The sequence below is a fragment of the Coturnix japonica genome, chromosome 3 (assembly GCF_001577835.2).
Source record: "Coturnix japonica isolate 7356 chromosome 3, Coturnix japonica 2.1, whole genome shotgun sequence".
NCBI classification, from domain to species: Eukaryota; Metazoa; Chordata; class Aves; order Galliformes; family Phasianidae; genus Coturnix; species Coturnix japonica.
In genome coordinates, this window is record NC_029518.1 from 10,902,166 (window position 1) to 10,921,777 (window position 19,612).

The following is a 19,612-nucleotide window of genomic DNA, read 5'->3' on the forward strand; positions in this document are numbered from 1 at the left end:
TCCCCTTACCTCTCTTTTTCCAGCTTCCTTCCCTCCCCATTCAATACACTTCCCTATCTTCTTGGCTCAGGTGCAGCATCAGGCTGATGTAGCTATATTGCATTTGTTTTAGGAAAACTTGCCTGTCTTCAACACTGTGTTGTGTCCTTTTCCTCTTCTCAAGCTTGGAATATGCTGTTGGAGAAGGTGAGAGTGTTTTTTGTACTGTCATTTAGGACAAATGAAACTTCTTAGTAAGAATTCTTGTTGCACAGCACAGTTGAATTTTAGTTGTAATTTGCATTATGAACTTACTCCGCGTGTACATGTTTTCCTTCTGTGTATATAATTTTCAAGTAATTCTCTAGTAGGCTCTACTTCATCTTTTAAGTGCTCCATTAAACAAGTGTGTTATAATCTGGGAGGTTTTTAAGTTTGTAAAGTGTGATTTACTGAACTAAAATCCCCACAATATGTTGTTTGACCAGGACGACAAACAGGGAGGACCTTTTCAGAGAATTTGAATTTCATCTTTCAGTCCTGTAGTATGAAGCTCAATTTTCTGGTTTCTTTAGTCACCACAGAACAAGATGAAGCAACCAGAGTCACGGCTGGTTACATTATGTTTGTGGTGGTTTTACCTGTCTAGAACTTCACAGAATCACAGAACTTTACAAATCACAGAACTTTACAAAGGTAGGAGAAGAAGGGGGACAGACAGCCTGTTGTTTGCTATTACTTGGCGTTCCCTTAACCGATCATCTGAAGTTTGACATAAGACTGAGGAACATCAGAAGAAGGAAGGGAAATTGCTAGGTTTGGTTGTACTAACTGGTCCTTCTTTCCATGATTTTCAAGTCATTTTGGAGGGATTTGCAGATTTTTATCCTGCCAAGAGGAATTGATGGTCTATTATTATATATTATATTATATATATTAATTATATATAATATATATTATTATATTATATATTATATGATCATATCATTATTTTATTATATATAATAATAATATCTATTATTATAGATAAATAATAATAGATGATTATTATTTTCCATAAATAATGAAAGGCAAGTATTACTGCTAAAACAACGTTATCAACCTGCAGATGAAAGTTAATCCTAATAAATGAGCTGAAGTTGACTGTAGCCTGGGCACAAGAATTTCTACTCTAGGGAAAGTCTGAATAGGGTTTCCTTCCCTCACAGTATAGAAAGGTTTGATATTTCATGCTAAACTGAATAATATTTAAGAATATTAATTAATTAGAATTAAAAAATTAATTAATTAGAATTAAAAAAGAATTAATACCTGAATTCTTATAAGAAATTCAGGGAAGAAGGGCACACCATTAACCACCTTGCTCTACTCTCAGCCCCCTAAAAGTCTCCCTGCCTTCCCCAAAAAGTCTACTAACCCACAATCTTCTCCCTTCCAATACCCTCATTTTTTTCATGCTGTTCTAAAGTACGGAACCATGACTGACATCCCACCTAGCATCTCCTTCCATATAATGGTATGAACTTGCAAGTGTGACAGATACCATGGTAATTTTTAAAGTAGGAGCTCGTGTTTAAGTTTTGTTGATATCGTGGTAGAGAAAGCTGGGGAAAGAGTAGTTTGTTTTACTTGGAAAGCATTTTACTAGCTTCCTTAACATAGACTGTTTTGTGTTAGTTCATCTAAGTGTCATATGGTGATGTCTGCTGCACAGGGATTGAATTAAAGATGATTAACATAAATTAGGATACGGGAAATTCTGACTAATATACACATGTATTTAGGCAGAAGTCTGAGGAATATACATATTTATGTTCCCCTGGAACAGGGGCCCAGAGAAACTGGGGAATCAGTCCCCATACTTGAAGAAATTCAGGATTTGACACCATCAGCTTCTGTGCAGCCTTTTCAAATTGGACTAGAAGTCTGGGCTACTTGACCTCATAAGGTTCCTTCCAGCGATTGACATTCTGTGGTACTAGAAAACTGATCTATCTGTCTGTCTGCTGTGACATCTGACGAAAAACACAGGCTGCACCATCTCCTGGGGTTCTAAATACCTGCTTATCCAGCAAAAGTCCTTGATTGAGCAGTTCACCACTGTTCCCATGGGAGATCAGCAAAGTCAGAAAAGCAGTGGATAGAAAATGCTTGACAAGTCTTTATCGTAGCATACAGTTTAAAAGGCAGTTGGTTTGCCATGAACTGAAAATAGTTCTGACAGCTCAGAATTAAATGTGTTAGCCAGAATTAGTGCTATGTAAGAGCTGTTATTTCTTTAAACAAGGAGAAAGTAGTACATTTCTAGCCCAGTTTCATTCTTAATGACATGTCTCCCTGTATTTCCTTGCTTACTGATTCCACTTCGAATTAATGCAAATAATACAGTGTGAACAGTTAAGTCCTTTAAAACAGATCATCAGGTATTTTTATTGCTTTGAAAAGAGAAATAGAATCTTAAAGCACAAGGTTAAATCAGAAAAGCATTTAATTGCTTAACTGAGGAGTTCCGTGGATGGAATGTGTCTCTTCAGCTTGGAACCTCCTATGTTGTGCGAAAAAGTGGATGGATAAATAACAACAAAGATATAGTTGGAATGATGACTCTATGAGACCATATCAGTGTTTTGTACCTGACAAATCAGCTTGGAACAAGCCCAGGTGTTCTTGGTTTTTGACTCTGTCCTTTTGCATTTATTCAAATGGACAAGCATGCAAATATTACAGGCGGCTTCAGAATTACCAATAGCATAAAATTGCGGAGAACAAAGAAAAAATCTTGTATACAGGTTTCTATGGATAGGGCTTGAGTACCCTCATATTTCACCTAACTGGGTGCACAGCCTTCATTTTCCTGAATAGGCAGGAGCCAATAGCAGCAGTGGATAACAGTCTTAGGCATATTTATGTGTGATAACTACTTTTTATGAGTACCAAGTCCAGGCACCTCTCTTTCGCACCCATGTATAATGGCTCTGCCCATAGGTGCTTGCTTTAATCCTTGAAGTCATTTCAACTTGCTTATTTTCCTGTTTAAATTTTCTGTTAAAAACAGTGTTCTGTCTTGGTTTATTTTGGGATACTTCTGTTTAACAAATTCTGTTCTTCATCTTGTTGGGTTTTGGTTTGTTTTGTTTTGCTTATTGTCTCTCAGTTAATATGAGACTAAAACGACTCTTCACCTGCTCCTCCTTATCAAGTGTTTTGCTTTTTTACCACTTGATGCTTGTTTCAAACATGAAAACGTGTTATCCAAAGTAGCTGCATTAATCAACTCTGTATGGTAGAAAGAATTCCCTTCTTGGTGATGGCAGATTAATATGTGTTTACAGTTTTAAGAAACTGGAATTCATTAGGTTTTTGGAGAGAAACACCAGCTTTCTGATTACTTTTAGGTTATACTCTTGAATAGATGTGGTAGTTTAAGGTCCAGTTCTGTGTACTTAAAACAGGTTTAAAGGAGAGTTCTCTGGGTGATTTTGGCACCTAAATGGTAAGTTTCAAAGAAATAAAATGCTCGCTGCCTGCGTAATTCATGAGAATTGTAAATGAAAGCTTTGTGTTCTGTTGGCTCTGCAATATTGATTTTGTTCATAGACGATTCTTGCAGCTGTTCCAGTCTTCTGAGTAACAGTGATGTAGCTATATTCTGAACTTCATTTCAAATGACATGTTAAGAAGTTTATACTTTAAATAGGAAGCTTCTGCCCTCCAAATACCTTGATTTTGCACAACTGAACAAGTGAAAAAAGACATTGTTCTCCTCTTTTTTCAACCTTTCAAAAAGGATGTTAACCCAGTGTAATATCAAGTCAAAACTAAGCTAAGTGTCAGCATCTGCAGATTTTTCATGAACGGAGAGTTCTAAAATGAGAATGTGTTGTTTTGGCCTCTTTAGCATTATTGATTTATTTATTTTTCAGCTTTAAATAACAATTCCTTTCTGAATGTGGGATTTAGATGTGGAAAATGCATGTTTTTCTTTTCAAGACCTAGTTGGTGTTTATACTGTGTTGGATTATGGAACATAAAATTATTGTTTGATTACTGTGTGGCTTTGAAATATATGGTAAACATGCAGATATGCAGTTAAGGTAATAAGTAGTAGCCTAATTTTACAGATATCAGAATGAATTCACATGGTATCTATTTACTTGTCAACAGTCAGAAACAATATTTTTAATATAAGCCAATTATTCCCTTCTTTTCTGTGTAGTACTGCATCTTTGCCAAACAGAGATATTTAGACCAATATAGCTTCCATATGTGTTCTGCAGTTTGTTACCACTAGTTATTTTACCCATCACCGTTGCTGAACAATAATAGAAATTGTTTCATTTAGGAAAAGACATAAACATCTTGTACTGAAATTTAGTATTTTATTGTAGGCTTTTTAAAATGATGCTTTTTGTTGAAAGTGTGTGGGGGAGAACAGACCTCCAACGTGTAAACTCACCAATATTTAAGTAAGTTTTTTAGTTAAATGCTTTCAACATGTTTTATAGGGTTTAGTTTAGCAGCTTTTAAGAGGAACAAGAGGAAGCTGGAGTTGGCTGAAAAGGTAGAAACCGATCTCATTCAACTAAAGAAGAGAAGACAATCAAATGAAAAGGTTAGTTTGTGTTTCAGGTTTTGTTGTGTCATCCTAACTTTACAGCTGGTTATGAATAAATATCATGTTTTATTTATGAGTAGATTAATTCGAGGACTCTTCTCCTTGACCACCCAATATGTTTGGATGATATAATGATAACTTAGTGAAATTAAAACGTTATGCGTTGCTACTTGAACACCAGTCTCTCACCTTAAGTCTTGTTAGTGATACGGAAAATGTATTTTGCATGTTTTGAAGTGTAAATATAACAAATGTAAACACAAACAGATAATTGTTTACATTTTCCTTAGCATAGAATCTCTGTCAGTATTTCCCACTTTTTAGTGTTTTCTGAACACACTGCATTATGGAGCTGGAATTGGTGAAATTTGAAATGTCAGGTAGGTAAACGTGCATCTGTGCATCATCTAGCATTGACCTGGCCCATATTACTTGTACTGCAAAACTACCAGGACTCCTCTGTTTCTCTTGCTTGGTTACTTTGAATTGAGAGCCTTTCTTACAATTAGAAAATGTCTGTCACAGTATTTGTATTTACTGTTACATTACAGCTTACTAAATTAAATGCTTGTACTTTACCTGGGGCCCGTGTGTATTTGCATTGGCCACTTCTCTTTGCTTTGGTAACTGGACCAACTGTTGTCTTATTTAGCTGCATATGTTGATATAACTAATGTACAAATCCTAGAACTGGTGAAAAAGTTGCATTTTCTGTAGTCTGTGCAAATGCAAACCAGTGATAAATTCAGCTTTTCTCAGATTAGGTCTTTTCCCAAGCAGGATGGTACTTTTCTATTTTCAAGGAGGTAAGGTCTGTGGGAGAAGTAAGAATAGAGGGGAAAATAGTTACTTACCAGTTTTGGAACTTTTCTTGTTTGCTGGGCTTCACCTACCTCCTTGTAAAACTTACTTTTCTAATGGTGTTAACATGTAACTGAGGGAGGAGGGGTCTTTGCACAGTGTTGGAGTTCATGTAATAAGGGGCAAGTCAATGCTTGAATCATATGCCAATGCATGAGCTTACCAACCTGCAATTTGAAATTTCAAGGGCTCCAGAGTCATGTGCAGAACGTGCGGGAGACCCTCAAGGGCCAATGATGGTAGTAGAGGAGGTGATCAAATAGAGCTCTACTCGTTGGTAAGTAATGCAGTAAAGTAACATGGTGGTTTTGTCAGTTTTCTGGGTGTATCCTGAAGGGGGCTGAGAACTAATCACTCTGTAAAACTAAGAGCAAGAGCAAGATTTACAGTAAAAGCAGATTAATTCTCTCTAGGCAGATAGAAAGGAAATTAATATAACAAGAGTGAGCAGATGAACTGTGATCGTAAACTCGTACTGTCAAAGCTGATCTCTCATAAAAGAATTTTTTACGAGCATTTAAGTACTTCAGTAATTGAAAATGAAATATTCTTGTCAAGTTTAAGTTTGAACTGCTAAATACTCATCCCTTTATTTGCTGTGCTTCTCTGGAGTTGTGAACTTTTCTCTGTTTGTGGGACTTGCCAGCTACTTTGTTGTCTGTGTCTAGTTTCAGTCTTTCACATATCTCAATCTTTATAGTTCAGCTACAGCTGTGATCTTCTATGATGTACCCTGGTACAGCTTAGCTTCTGTTGCCAATATTGTATAGTTGTTCTGAAGTGGTTATATTTTGTCTCTGAGATTTAAGAAGTAATGTTACTGAGAAGAAAAATTCAGAATTATTTTGCCCCAGATTTCCTTCAGAACGTTATGTGGGCCGTGTTAAAACAAGTGTTTCCTTAAAGAAGTTTTCCAGGCTCCTAAATTTCCCATCTAAAAGTAAACAGAAGCAAGCAAACTATACCACTGGAGGGACTGCAATTGCTGGTATGAATTAGATCTCCTTTTAAAGGAAATATGCTTAAGAAAGTTTTCATGCAATGCTTATGCTTTTAAATGCTTGTGGTGTTTTGATTAAATATCTCTACAAAAAAATTATGTAGCTGTTTAAGGCAAATACTTTATGCAAGTGAGTGCTTGATCTGAAGATAGATGGCAGATTAAGCAACTGATTTTACAGATGCTGCAAAAGAGGCTGCAAACATTTTTTTCCTTGTTGTCAGATGATATGGAAAACTTCTGCTGAGCCTGATCCTTCTAACATACATTTCAGTTCATTACAGGAGCCCCAAGTGTTTGATTTAAAATGAATTAAGATAACACAGCGACTTTTAGTCCGGCATTCTTAACTTTGATGGAAACTGACTTTGATTTCCTAACTTGATTTTCACATCTGTAGTTGTCTGCTAGTCCAGTCTAGTTTTTGTACTGGGTGTAATCTAGTTTGATAAAATAGGGCAAGAGATGGACAACAAAACTTGCCTCCTTTAAGTATTTCTTCGGTGTAGAGAAATCATAGTCCTGAGAAGTGCTTTATCCACTCTGATCTTCACAGCACTCAAGGGTGGGAATCTGCACCTCCAGGGGGCAGCTTGCTCTGCTGCCTGGTATCTTTTTAATCCACTAAGTAGTATTGTTTTGATTGGGCTAATAATGCCTGAATTCAGTTGTGGCTGAAAGTCATAGGACATATGAAATGCATATAAGGATGTTTTCTTCAGGTCTTGTTTGAGACAAACCAAGTGTTTTGGCAGCACCACCAGTATTGCATGCATGGTAAAAAAAACTGTTTCGTACACATTAGTTTGCACACTCCTATGAAGCATAATCCGACTTTAACGTGCTATTCTAAATAATTTTTTCTGTTTGTGTGTCCTGTAGGAAAATGACTCAGGAACGCTGGATACAGTCGGTGCAGTAGTTGTTGACCAAGAAGGAAATGTTGCTGCTGCTGTCTCCAGTGGAGGTTTAGCACTAAAGCATCCTGGAAGAGTTGGTCAGGTGAATACATGTTTTCAGTTGGGAACTGCTGTTTAGTCTCACAGTTGTGTTTTATAACACTCGTGTCATAGTTATACAAGTGTTGTATTATACAGTTTATACGCGGTATAGATAAGAAGTTTTTATTTACTTACTGGTGGATAGAACAACTAATATTTAATTTCTCACCCTTAAGCACTTCTCTGATACTACAAATTGTCTCCTAAATGCTTAAAGTGTTTATGAATGTTTCCAGCATTATTTACAGAGGTTGTCCAGCAATTTTATTTTTAAATAATCTTTTGAATTGGTAGAAGTGATAAAGGTATTAAAAGAAAAACGAGATGTAGGCATTCTTTATTGTTAATAAGCAGGGAAGTTTCTGAGTGCATTAGTAATGTCATATTCTGTTACTGTACAGATGTATTTTTGGTCCACTTTCACCACTGTCATAAGAGCAGTTCTCTTTCAAAATGTATTACACATTTCATTTTGGAACAGGAGAACGAAAGGGGCTTTATATGAATAAGGCACACTTGGTATTATTTTGTCTTGATATCGCAGAATCACAGAATGACCTGGGTTGGAAGGGACCTTAAGGGTCATGAAGTTCCAACCAAATATCTGTACCGCATTTTCTGAAAGTTTAAGTGACAACAGAATATTTCTAAGTTAGCACTCAGTTTCAATGGGTTGGAATTTTTATTTTGATAATCCATATTAGTACTTAGATTTTTCTTGGGCTTTTATTTATTTATTTTTTAAGGGAAAAAACAACCAAAAAGCTTGGATACTGAAATTTATGAAAGATATTCTTTTTCTTAGGCAGCTCTTTATGGTTGCGGCTGCTGGGCTGAAAATACAGGAGCTCATACACCTTACTCCACTGCTGTGAGTACTTCAGGTATTTGCTACTTTTATAAATATTTCAACATGTTGCTCAAATATTTTTGTGCAGTTTGTTTACAAAACCCAAATGAAATATTTATATGAAGAGTGATTTAAAATACTAATTCCATCATATATTCTATATTTGTATCTTTTAGTTTATATATAAGTGTGTGTGTGTGTGTGAGACAGTATTACCATGAAATCCATAAATTCATCTTCACTGGTTGCTTACATTGGTCACTGTACATAAAATTAACAGCCTTGTGAACTGCCCTCTTTATAAGACCTCATCTTGTACTGAAAGCAGATGCTCTATCTGTTATATATTAAGGGATCTGGCAAAGAATTGTTAAAAGTCTAATGTTTTAAGCAGAATGCTTCTCTAACTGGAAGCCTTTGGTAGATGACTAAGATAGTCTGAGAGTCCTTAACATAAGAGGGTCCCTTGGATACAGAAATACTCCAAATTGTGTTTTGTTTCCATCAAAGTAGTTAAATACTATTTAAAGTGAATATTTGATGGATTTTGTCCTTTGTCTCTTCTTCTCTGAAATAGAAAAGGCAAAACCAAACAACTAGAATATACATCTCGGAAAACATTTATGCAGAAGTTCTGAATGTATTGTAAGAAAAATCACAGGATCCTGAGCATACAAAGGTTTTTTGTTCATAATGGCACTTATCAGTCTGCTGTCATGCAGGTCTGTTCTGTCAGTTGGAATTCTGAGCATAAGAACTGTAAAACCAATTCAACGGATCTATGAAGTATAACAGAACTGAAGGAGGAGTATAAAAAGGGAAGTAATTAAAAGAGTTAAGTAGGGTAATAACTGATTCTGCAGTATAAGACTGGAGAACGTAAGCTGTTTCTGACTTGTCAGGATAAGATACTGAAAAGATAACTGTGCTGTGTTGAAAACTAGGTGAATATTCAGAGCACAAAAGCTTTAAGATGAAATTATACAAGATTTGTAAAGCAAAGTAAAAGCTGTTGAAGAAAGTGATTTTCATCTCAGTGTTGTTCCTGGTTGGATGAACATAACTAAAACAGGAAAACTGCTTGTAACACTTTTTTGTAAGTACGAATGTCAGGATGCAAAATTTAGGATTTGGACTCTTGTTTAATGGTCAGTTATCTGCGTTCATTATAGGGAGAGATGAAACAGAAAATGTGTTGAGTTCAGTGCTCAGTTCTCAGGGGTTTGACATAGGCTAAAGAGCATCAGAAATCTGTGTTGCTTTTGTGGTCATAAAGCTTTCTAATTTCTCCTGTATTAAAGTCTGTCTCACACTGTTAGAAGCTTGTGTTGATGTTCCCCATTAGATTTAGTATTAATAAAAGGTAGGCATACATTCAGTACAGCAAAGGAAAACCATGCTAACGGCACAAGCATTGAAAAATATTCTTCCTCTAGAAATTCCCGATCAATTATAGTTTGAAAGTGCTTGCTTCTTATATAAGCAAATATAATTAAACACTGCAGAGTCAGGAACCAGAATAAGTGAAAAGCATCTGCTGAATATTGGAGAATGTGGAAAAGCTGAGAAGCACACTTTTAATTTTTTTAAACTGATCTTTACATGTCTACTTGATCCTAATTCTATGCAAGTACAAAAACCTCAGCGTACTTAAAGGAGATAGATGGGGTCAATGATAGCCTTAAATAGAAATCTCCTTTGTTGCTGGTACTGATTTTGTATGGTGGTAAATGACGTTGCAGTATTTATAATTATCACATACACACACATAAATATATAAATATATTTCAGATCTTCCAGCTTCTGGGACATCACATTAATACGAATCCCAGTTAATTGAGCTAGACTGCTGGCAGTCCATGAAGTGTGGCCATCTGTTTACTCAGTGATGTGAAATTCAGACTAGCGGTGTTTAATTAAACTCTTGTTTCTGGGTTTCTGGCTTTCCTTTAAAGTTTGTGTGTGTGAGAGACAGCAAGAGAAAGAGTGGGATATAGAAATGTTTACAGGAAGTGAGAACTCTTCTGTAATCAATACCATTCTTTTTTCCATTTTCAGAAGCTCATAATGTTTTATTTTGTAGTTTATGTTACTGCTGTTATAAAATATATTGATGCCTGAGCATCTGACAGTGTGAACCATGAAACTAATTAAGGGGTGGAGAAATAGAAAAATTAAACTATAGGAAAGACTGAAAGAGTGAAATGTACGGCTTGGCTGGATCACAACAGGAAGTGGGAATGGGGGCATAAGCGTCTGCAAATATTCAAAAGATGAAATTGCCAAGGCTAAGTAAGAAAATACAGTGTTAATATACTTCATTTTTGCATGAAAGTTTTAGAAAAGGTGCTGCCTAAACCCAGGAAGATTTTGAAAATTCTAAATTGCCAGTGCTTCCTGAGAGAGGATAAATGTTGTCACTTGGTTCACCTAAAATCAGACTAGATTGCGTTGGTCATAGTGATCACTCTGTCCATTATCTACCTCTGCTTCAGCAGTATGTTTTGTTCACTGCGGATCTCGAGATTTCCTTTTGAACATTGTAATAGACAGTATTAGAAGTGAAATTTTAAGACAACATAGGTCAAGACAACTTGCTTTATCTCATGATGGTGCTTTATTTGGAAATGCAGTGGAATCACGCATGGGACTGCACATACTTAATTGCGTGGAGTTTATTTATGTGACACATAAATCACATTATTTATGTGACAAGGTACGCCAGGCCTGGTGTACCTTGTCACATACAGATATGCGTCTCCTCATCATTCAGGTCATAACATTGTTAAATAATAAACAAACAAAACCATATTTGCAAATCATTTTCCCTTCCAAAGCTTTACAGTGTATGTTTATATCAAATGTGGAAGGAGGTGATTCACTTAGAACTGGCATTATTTCCCAGAATCTCAAATGTGAGCAAGAATTTTGGTGAGTACAAGTCATTACTGGAAGCTAAAAATGGAAGTAGTGTAGAATGTGTTCTGCCGCGTACCGTCTACTTCTTTAAAGCAGTTCAGAGGTAGGCAGTTTTATCTGTTTTCCCATTGCGTGAGTGAAATCATAGACTTTTTGAAGTTCTGGATAGGTTAATACATAGTTATGGAGAAAGTGATTTTTTGCTTTGAGACTGGTTTCAGTCACTGTCAAGATTCAAAATGTTGACTTATTTTTACTAGTTATTAGACTGGACTCAAATGCCTGATTTAAGGAAGGCAGGTTCATATTGGATTCTGAGTGCTGTGATCTTGAATGAATAAATCTATAGACTAGCTTTTTTTTCTTTTTAACTGTATGTCAGCACTAGTTCTGATGTAGTGCACCTACTGTAGTTTTCTCAAGGTGGTGAGTGGGTTGAGTAGCAGGCTAATGTTTGGAACGTCATTCTTCTTTTATTTGAGAGAATGCTAAGAATGGCTGTTGAGTCACCGGCTGGGTCAGCGGTGCATCTAAACTGGTGAGAGAAGAAATGTTTCAAGGCTCTGAGCTTTTTAATAAATGATGTTCCTGCCAGAAGTCTACTGCCACATGAAACCATGCCCTTGCCACTGCTTACATAAATCTGCTTCCTCATTTATCTGCTCCACGTCTCCTCTTGGGCTGATTTTATTGTTATCCTATGCACAGATTACAGGGAATATTTTATTTCAGCCCTACGCATCTACACATCTGTCTCTTCCATCTATAGATATTATTTCTAAATTTACAATAGGTTGTAACTTTGTACATCTTTTAATTTGTCTGTAACTTATAGATTGGCAGAAGTTTCTGCTGGTATTTTGTACAGGGACTGTTTTCTTCTGCATGAGAAATAAATTAGATTTTTGTCATTGTATTTGATATATTGAGTAGTGCAGGTATTACTATTCCCTGTTATATGCTTAGCAAAATTCATCAAATAACATTTAAAAGAAGTCTTAAATGAAGATTTCAATTCTGACTTGTTTGGAAGTTTTGTCAATAGGATACTCTAAATTATCAAGTGCTAATATATTCTAAGCCCAATGTTTCAAACCTTCCGTAAAGATTCTTTGTGAAACATCACAATGCACATCTGTGGTGTTTTAGGCTTTTTAACAAGCTACAGAGAAAAATTAAAGAGAGTTTGTTGAATCAGTGTGTATATACAGAAAAAGGGTGTTTTTTGGCTTTAGTTCTCTGCAAGGAATTTTTAATGGCCAGCATTTATTTTAAGCCTAACTATTTTGGGCTCATGCTTATGAAACTGCTCATGTCTGGGTTTTCGAAGCTGCAATAAGAAAAAGATTGAACAGGCTGGGGGAAGCCTCTGGTTGTAGGGAAAAAGAATCTGGGGTAGTAATTCAAAATGTACAGAATACAAAGTCTTGGAAGTTGAAATCCACTCAGAATTGGCAGAAATACAGGAATAGACACACTAAGCGTAAGTGGAGCTCCAGATGGTTTGCTGTGCTTGTTTCAAGTAGAGGATGGTGGCAGGTCAGCTGGGAAAAGTACTGGAATGGAGCTGGCACCTCCACAGTGTTATCCAACCTTCTAGTGATTTGTGACACTGGGACTTTATGAGCTGGAGATGTCCTTCATTTTAATAGGTCAAGACGACTTTCTAAAGATGTCTTATTTCCATTTCTATTTAGAATCTCAGTTATTTAATCCGTGATGAGAATGTGGGGTTGCTTTTCTTGTTTGTTTTTTTTTATTTTAACTGTGATGACTGACCTCTGTAGAAGCTTTCTTGGAAGAAGTGTTAGTACGAATGCCACAGTTCATAATTCAGTTGTTTTTCTACTTGAAGTTTTATTAATTTTGTTGTAAAATTCTCCTCTTGAAGCTTCAGTTTGAGGCATATCTTTCACTGCCTTCCTCATAAAAGGGAAAAAAAGGGTTGCCATAAACATACTTCACTAAAAGTACCTCTGAATTCACGTACCTTTTTTTAATGGTCATGCCTTATTTGAAGATACTCTTTTACATCTTAATCGTCTGTTGGCCCTCTGGATTCTGGCAGCCTTCCTCCTTTTTACATGTTCAGAAAGGATTTAGCGTTAGTTGTTACGCCTTTAGCAAGTTTTTTTTTTTGGCCATTTTTCTCATGATTTTTTTATTGAATATGCCAAAGTTGGTGGTTCTGAACTTGTCTGGGCATGACTTCAACTTTTTGAACAGTATTTTCTTACCTCTAACAGTCTCTTGGCCTTGTTTAGCCGCACTGTCTTTTGACTGTATTTTTTTTGGCTTTTCAAAAGATACTTCGTGGTTCATAATGTGCAGGATATTGTAAAACTCATATTTTATGGATATAGTTTAACAGGGGGTAAAACAACTGAAATCAAAAGATGAAGACAGGAATGGAGAGACATTGGGATTTAGGAGTGATTTTTGAGTGTAAAGGGTGCTGAATTCAAGGTCTGTTTTGTAACTGTTAGTCTGAAAGTCAGTTCCTGTGTAAGCAAGTAAAAATCTTTCAGATTTTGTGTAGTTCTTGGTAGATATTTTAAAACACAAACTTTGAATTATATATATATATATTTTTCCTGTAAGAAATGTGGTTGAGAGACTTCTGGCAACTTAAGGCTAAACACTACAGGAATGCTGTATGTATATCAAAGCTAGTATTAAAAATCAAGAAATGCAGAGAATGTTGTTACAGACATAGCTAAGATACCTGTGCATCCTTAACCAACAATGTAATTAATGCAAGAATGATGGTAGAGATTGAGAAAAGGCTTGTTAATTGAGAAAGACATTACCACTGGCTTTTGTTTAGCATAGACGTAAGAAAGAGGAAAACTGGTTAATGGATTAACAAACTAGAAAACAAGTATTTTGATTTAAAAGTTCATACTTGCTTGTATGCATGCACATACATGCTCATGTTCATATGTTCACTCATATACGCAATACAGCCTCCCCTTTCATGCACATATGCAAACTAAAAAGAAACAACAACTAAAACAACCCAACAAAAGCATGCTCTGAGGGCCACTTGGATCTCTTTAGTAAATGTCTTTTGTTGGTATATGGATGTAAACACAGGAAGATGGGTATTATTTGGCAGGAAAATATTTGTGAACAGAACCCAACCAGAGGAGGAACAATAGTCTGTCTTTTGGCTGTACTTTAAGAAAGCATTTCCTATGTCTTTGATTTGTATTATATTCATGAAAAAAAATGTGTATATTTTTGCATTCAAAATAATATCAAGTGTGGCATTGAATCTCCTCCCCAGCTGGGACATCCGTGGTGATTGCGAATATTGCTCTACTAACTGTGCCAAAAAGAGGCAGGTTATGTTTTTCCTGGGAGATAAGTTGAAAAGTAAATTCTTTTTTTGGATATGCAGAACCTCAGATGTAAAATCTACAGTAACAGCTAATGGGGGAGGCTTTGGAAACAAAACTGTAAGTGGAATTCGTGTGTGGAAATGAACAGACTGAGGATTATGTGTTGCGTTGCTTTTTAACTTCTTACTGGTAGCAGTACCCTTTCTTTGCGCATAACTCCTGTGCTTTGTGTACATGTGTATGTAGCAGTCTGAAGCCATCAAGCCTTTTAATAGTGCATTCCTGAAGACGGGCAGGTTTCACAACATTTAGGAAATTCAGAAATTCTGTGGCAGAACGATTAAAAGTTTCTGACTTTCAGTAGAATTCAGATGATGGCAATGTTTTAGGAGTACTTATTTACTGTATGTGTTTTGTGTAAATAAACAGACTGAATAATTAGTTTGTGCTGGTGAATTCATGAACATCCTAAAGAATGGATTGTTAAGCTGTAAAGTCAAAATCTTCTTTTCTCCTAAATACATTAGAATACTTCCAGAGATGTTTTGGATGTGCTTTTCTTTTGATGCATCATTCAGTGAAGTGAAAAACAGCACGTTTTATCTTGTAAGGAATCATAGAATTGCTTATGTTGGAAGGAACCACTTGAAATTATCTCCACAGATGGAGATTTCACAACTTCTCTCTAGTGTTTGACTGCTCTATTATAGTGAAGGATTCTCTTGTGTTTAGGTTGAATTTTGTCTCTTAATTTGTGTCCATTGCCTCTTGTTCTGCCAGTGGGTTCCCTTGAGAAGAGTCTGACTCACTAATATTCATTTGCTCCCATCAGATATTTGAACACACTGATACAAGGAGAATCAAGGAGAGTTGTTTCACAGTGAGCTGAGTTACACACAGTGGGTGTGTTGCTTTGCCAGCACTAACAACTATGTGGCTATGTAATGAATTCACAAACTAATCCTCTTTCCTAAAGCTTTAGGTATGGCTTTGTTTTCTATCAGACTGTAAAATTACTCTTAGATAATTTGAATTTATTTGACATAAAAGTTCATCAATTGTGGCTTTCCAAACTTCATGATACAAGTTAGTGCTGCCCACCTTCTCTCCTTTCTAAAATTACCATCAGTATGGAAACAAACATATTTACTCTTCCTGCATATTCCTGCTCAAACTTTTACTACTGTTCAGTTCTGTTTTCCTTTCCAGTCCGTGGTGTATTTTGTGGATGATATTGTCAACAAAGCAGAGCAGGTACTGTGGAATATGAAATGCCACTTGTAAAGAGATGAATTGTGTTTGTTAAACTGGTGCTCGTGCCACAGCCAATGTTTCCCTCTCTTCTTTTGGAAGGCACCAAACCATTGACTTCAGACTACTTGAAAGCTCATTTCAGCAGGAACCAGTTATCTGCTAATGTGAAGAGAAAATGTTTCTTAAGGAAGCTTTAATCTAAATAGATTGGCACAAGATGTAGGGCTATGCACTGACGGCAGCGGTGGCTGCTGTGGTTCAGTTTGTCAGTTTGATCTGGGCCCTTCTGAGCCCACAGGTCTAGAGTAATTTCACAAGCAAATCTTGTATCCTGCATGGATTGTTTAAGCTACATTATGAAAAGTATGTATTGTCTCTCAAAATCAGTCTGATCTTGTAAGGTTTGGAGAGTAATGGGTAATGTAATCCATCACAGATGAAGTAGCTGCATATGGAAAAGAATTACGTCAGTGATGTGGCAGTGAAGCAGAGAGTAAAGGAAGAAATATCTATCTCCAGACAGATCAGTATTTACCTCTGAATTGAATACTTCTGTCAAGAGTTCAGGCTTTATGTCCAGATGCCTTTTGGAGGTGTTAGTTCTGTAGCATGTGGAGCTCTGAACTAACCTGCTCTGACCACAAGGCTGTGTGAAGAGAGAGGAAGCAGTAGGCAGAGGGTGATTTGTGGAAGTGGTAGTGTTAAGGAGCAGTCAGATAAGCACTCTGTCTCTGACTTAAACATTATTCTGTCAGTGGGAGGAAGCGATTGCACAGTTAGCTAATACATAAGCTGACTTATTTCCTTTCCTGAAAATTCAGTGCAATGACCATTTGTTGTTTGGAACAATGTGCTATTTTTTGCAAAGAGATCAAGAGCAGCAAAGCTTCTGATGAGGGCAAATTCAAAGAGATCATTTGTGACTTTCAGTTTAACTAAAATTAATCTTTTAAAACACATTAAAGACAAAAATGTAAAATATACCTTCTTTTGGAAGGAGCTACAGTTGTTCTTCATTCTGTTTTCTCTTAGAGATGCATCATCTGAAATGCTTCTTCAGTTGACACAAGCAGGTTTTCCATAGTTGATGTTTTCTAGTTTTTGAAAGTGACGGATTCATAAATTGGCATTCATTTATTTAGTTATTTTTGAAACTGACTGTAAAATTGTACAACAAGGTAGAATAACAGAATGATTTTAGGTTTTTTGCTCATGGGAAAGAGTTAAAGGTGTAGAAAGAATAGAGCTCCTTATAAAGGACAGAACTCCTTCAAGAAGATACTTCAGACAGAGTTTTTCCTGATGCTAGATTTGTGTTTTGTTGTCTTTGAAACCTACCCAATTTTACAGAAGTTGCAGCCTTTTTGAACATTTCAGTTTGCATGTTCTTGGTAGCTACTTGTTAGTTTGGAAGTAAAATCATCCAAGAATGTTTTGGCTACAACAAGAATGTGATCCATTGATCCCTCTGGGATCGATGCATTTGGCACTGTACAGAACTTTGCATGCAGGTGTTCTTTCTGGCAGCAAGTCAGTAAGTAAAAATTTTCCCCCACTGGTATGAAGGCAAGATAATGCAGCTGACAGGAGTACAGCAAGCTAACAATTATGCTGTTTTAATTTAGTACTGCAGTGCATGAAGCTAGAACATAGCATTCTCTGTCTTTTCAGAATTAGATTTCAAAATCTGAAACGTTGTTACGTTTTTATTTTAATAGGTAATTCATTGTTATCGGTATCTTCCAAGTGAAATATTTTACTGTATTTTAGGTTTTAACACCATTGTCTTGTAGGAGTTTAGTCATGTCTTCCTTGGGATCCCAGTGCTAGCAGCAGGAGCTTACCGTAATACAGGTTTCATTATTAGGTACAAGAATCTACATCAGGAAATAAAGCAGAAACAGTAATTGGTAACTTGTAAGCTGATATTTGTTTTCTAGGCACTACTCAAAATAATAACATAAGAACTGAAACAACTTGAAAGGGCCAGGTTCGGACTCTGCTGTAAGAAATACTGAAACACAAATAACCTGTAATTTCTGTCTTTAGATTCTGAAAAGAGAAGAGTCATATTTTGGCAGTGGAGTATACTAGATTAATTTTTCCATTCTTGAATCTGAGTAACGCAAGTTTCCATTCTGTACTCCTTTAAAACAAGCTCCAGCACTTTGTGTTGAGGTACTGTACATTTCAATAGCTAGACGGGCCCAGGCAGCTTGTCAAAGCTCCATAAGCTCTCTGCTTATGGCTTGCAGAAAGAAAGCTAGATTTTCATTTCTCCTTCCATTCAACAGGAGTCTCTTTCATGTCTGAAAATTGAAAACGCGTGTTTTTCAGTGTGGTGCATGGATGTGTGTGTGCCCTCTGGCACACCTGTTTCTAATTTCCTGACTTGAAAGCATCTCCCATCAAAAGAAGCAGAAAAACAATTTCTTTCTGACACGCTGCTTGGAGGCCCTTGCTTCGCAGAAGGCCTTCCTTTCGTTTGCCATCTTGGTTCCATTGGTAGGACATTATAAGATGCAGAGCACACATTGTATGGGATGTTCGGCTTATATTGTGCTGGGTTCTTTCCCCTCTTGTTGTGGTTATTTTAAGCATTAGAAATCCACTTGAGAAGTCACTATGTTGAGGGAAATACAGTAATTTAATCCATCATTTCTTACACGACGCTGAAATTAAGAACTAAATTCTACAGCAAGTTAGCATTTTTAAAACCTTCGGGTTAGGTAGAGTGTTACTGTTTGGTACTGAAGGTTGGCTGTGCTAATTTGAATATTATAGCTCAGATTTCTAATAGTTTCTGCAGGGTATTATCTGGTATAAAATAATATCTAATTAACAGCTGAGAATCAATGATAACAACCTTGAAAATCAGTAATTTGACTGTGGAAGTTGTGTAGGCTAACTAGTGAATTACTACAGAATGCAGCAGCTAAATACTGAATATCAATGAGGAAGGAAAAGTACAAACTTTTAAGCATTACCTTTTCTATTTCTGACTTGTCTGTTTTCTCAGTTCAGTGACTGATGCTTTCACAAACATCTGGATTAGTTCCACAGCTACTGTCCTGCATTATGTACCTATCCAGCGGTATGCTATTGAAATGCATTGGTTTAGTTTACTGGCAGGCTAAATAGAATGAAACTTTCAAAGAGGCTTAAAGGAAGGGCTTCAAATAGCACTTGAAGTGCAAAAAAGCTTAGCTTGGTTCTACCACGTAATTCATACACTTAGAAAACTTGACTTCAGTAAGCTTTGTTCATTGCTAATATGATCTGACGTATCACTGGTGAAGCACCAAAAATGTGAATCACAATGCATACTTTTATGTAACTTCATAAAGTACACTGAAAAAGGGCAGATCTTTAAATGGGTTAATAATTCTCATTAATACCTGCTGAAGTATGTGACCCTGAAATATTTTATATTTTATATATTTTATATGTTTTACCAAAAACATGCTGTACAGAGAATTGCCTGCCATTGGAATTATGAATGACTGTGGAAAAAACGATATCATTTGTCAATGTAGTAACAGGCTTCCATGATTGGTTCCCATCTTTTAGTTTTCTGTAAAACGACATGTATCTCACTTGTTGCACAGCACTGTACAACATAACAGGTACTTCTGGTTTGCTTGATCTGTGATTCACTAATTAACAACATGTGCTTTGTGGGGCATGGAGTGCAGGAAGGACCATTTTGCTGTGCTCTCGGCATGTTGGGAGCTTTGTGTTTTTCTGTGCTGTTTTTGGCTGAGACAGTAACTTGAGAGAACTACTGAT

The 19,612-nt window shown here is 36.3% G+C and overlaps 1 protein-coding gene across 7 annotated transcripts in view; it reads left to right on the forward strand.

Annotated features, from left to right (window-relative positions):
- TASP1 (taspase 1) overlaps window positions 1-19,612 on the forward strand; it is a 66,938-nt gene that overhangs the window by 21,640 nt on the left and 25,686 nt on the right. For 4 of the 7 annotated variants that reach the window (XM_015857134.2, XM_015857137.2, XM_015857140.2 and 1 more), the window contains 4 exons: window positions 4,485-4,591; window positions 5,643-5,732; window positions 7,338-7,457; window positions 8,262-8,340. In XM_015857134.2, the coding sequence (XP_015712620.1) occupies window positions 4,485-4,591; window positions 5,643-5,732; window positions 7,338-7,457; window positions 8,262-8,340 (396 nt within the window). Of the gene's footprint in view, window positions 1-112; window positions 187-4,484; window positions 4,592-5,642; window positions 5,733-7,337; window positions 7,458-8,261; window positions 8,341-19,612 lie in introns of all 7 variants that reach the window. The other 3 variants (XM_015857136.2, XR_001553817.2, XM_015857139.2) reach the window with 3 other exon arrangements.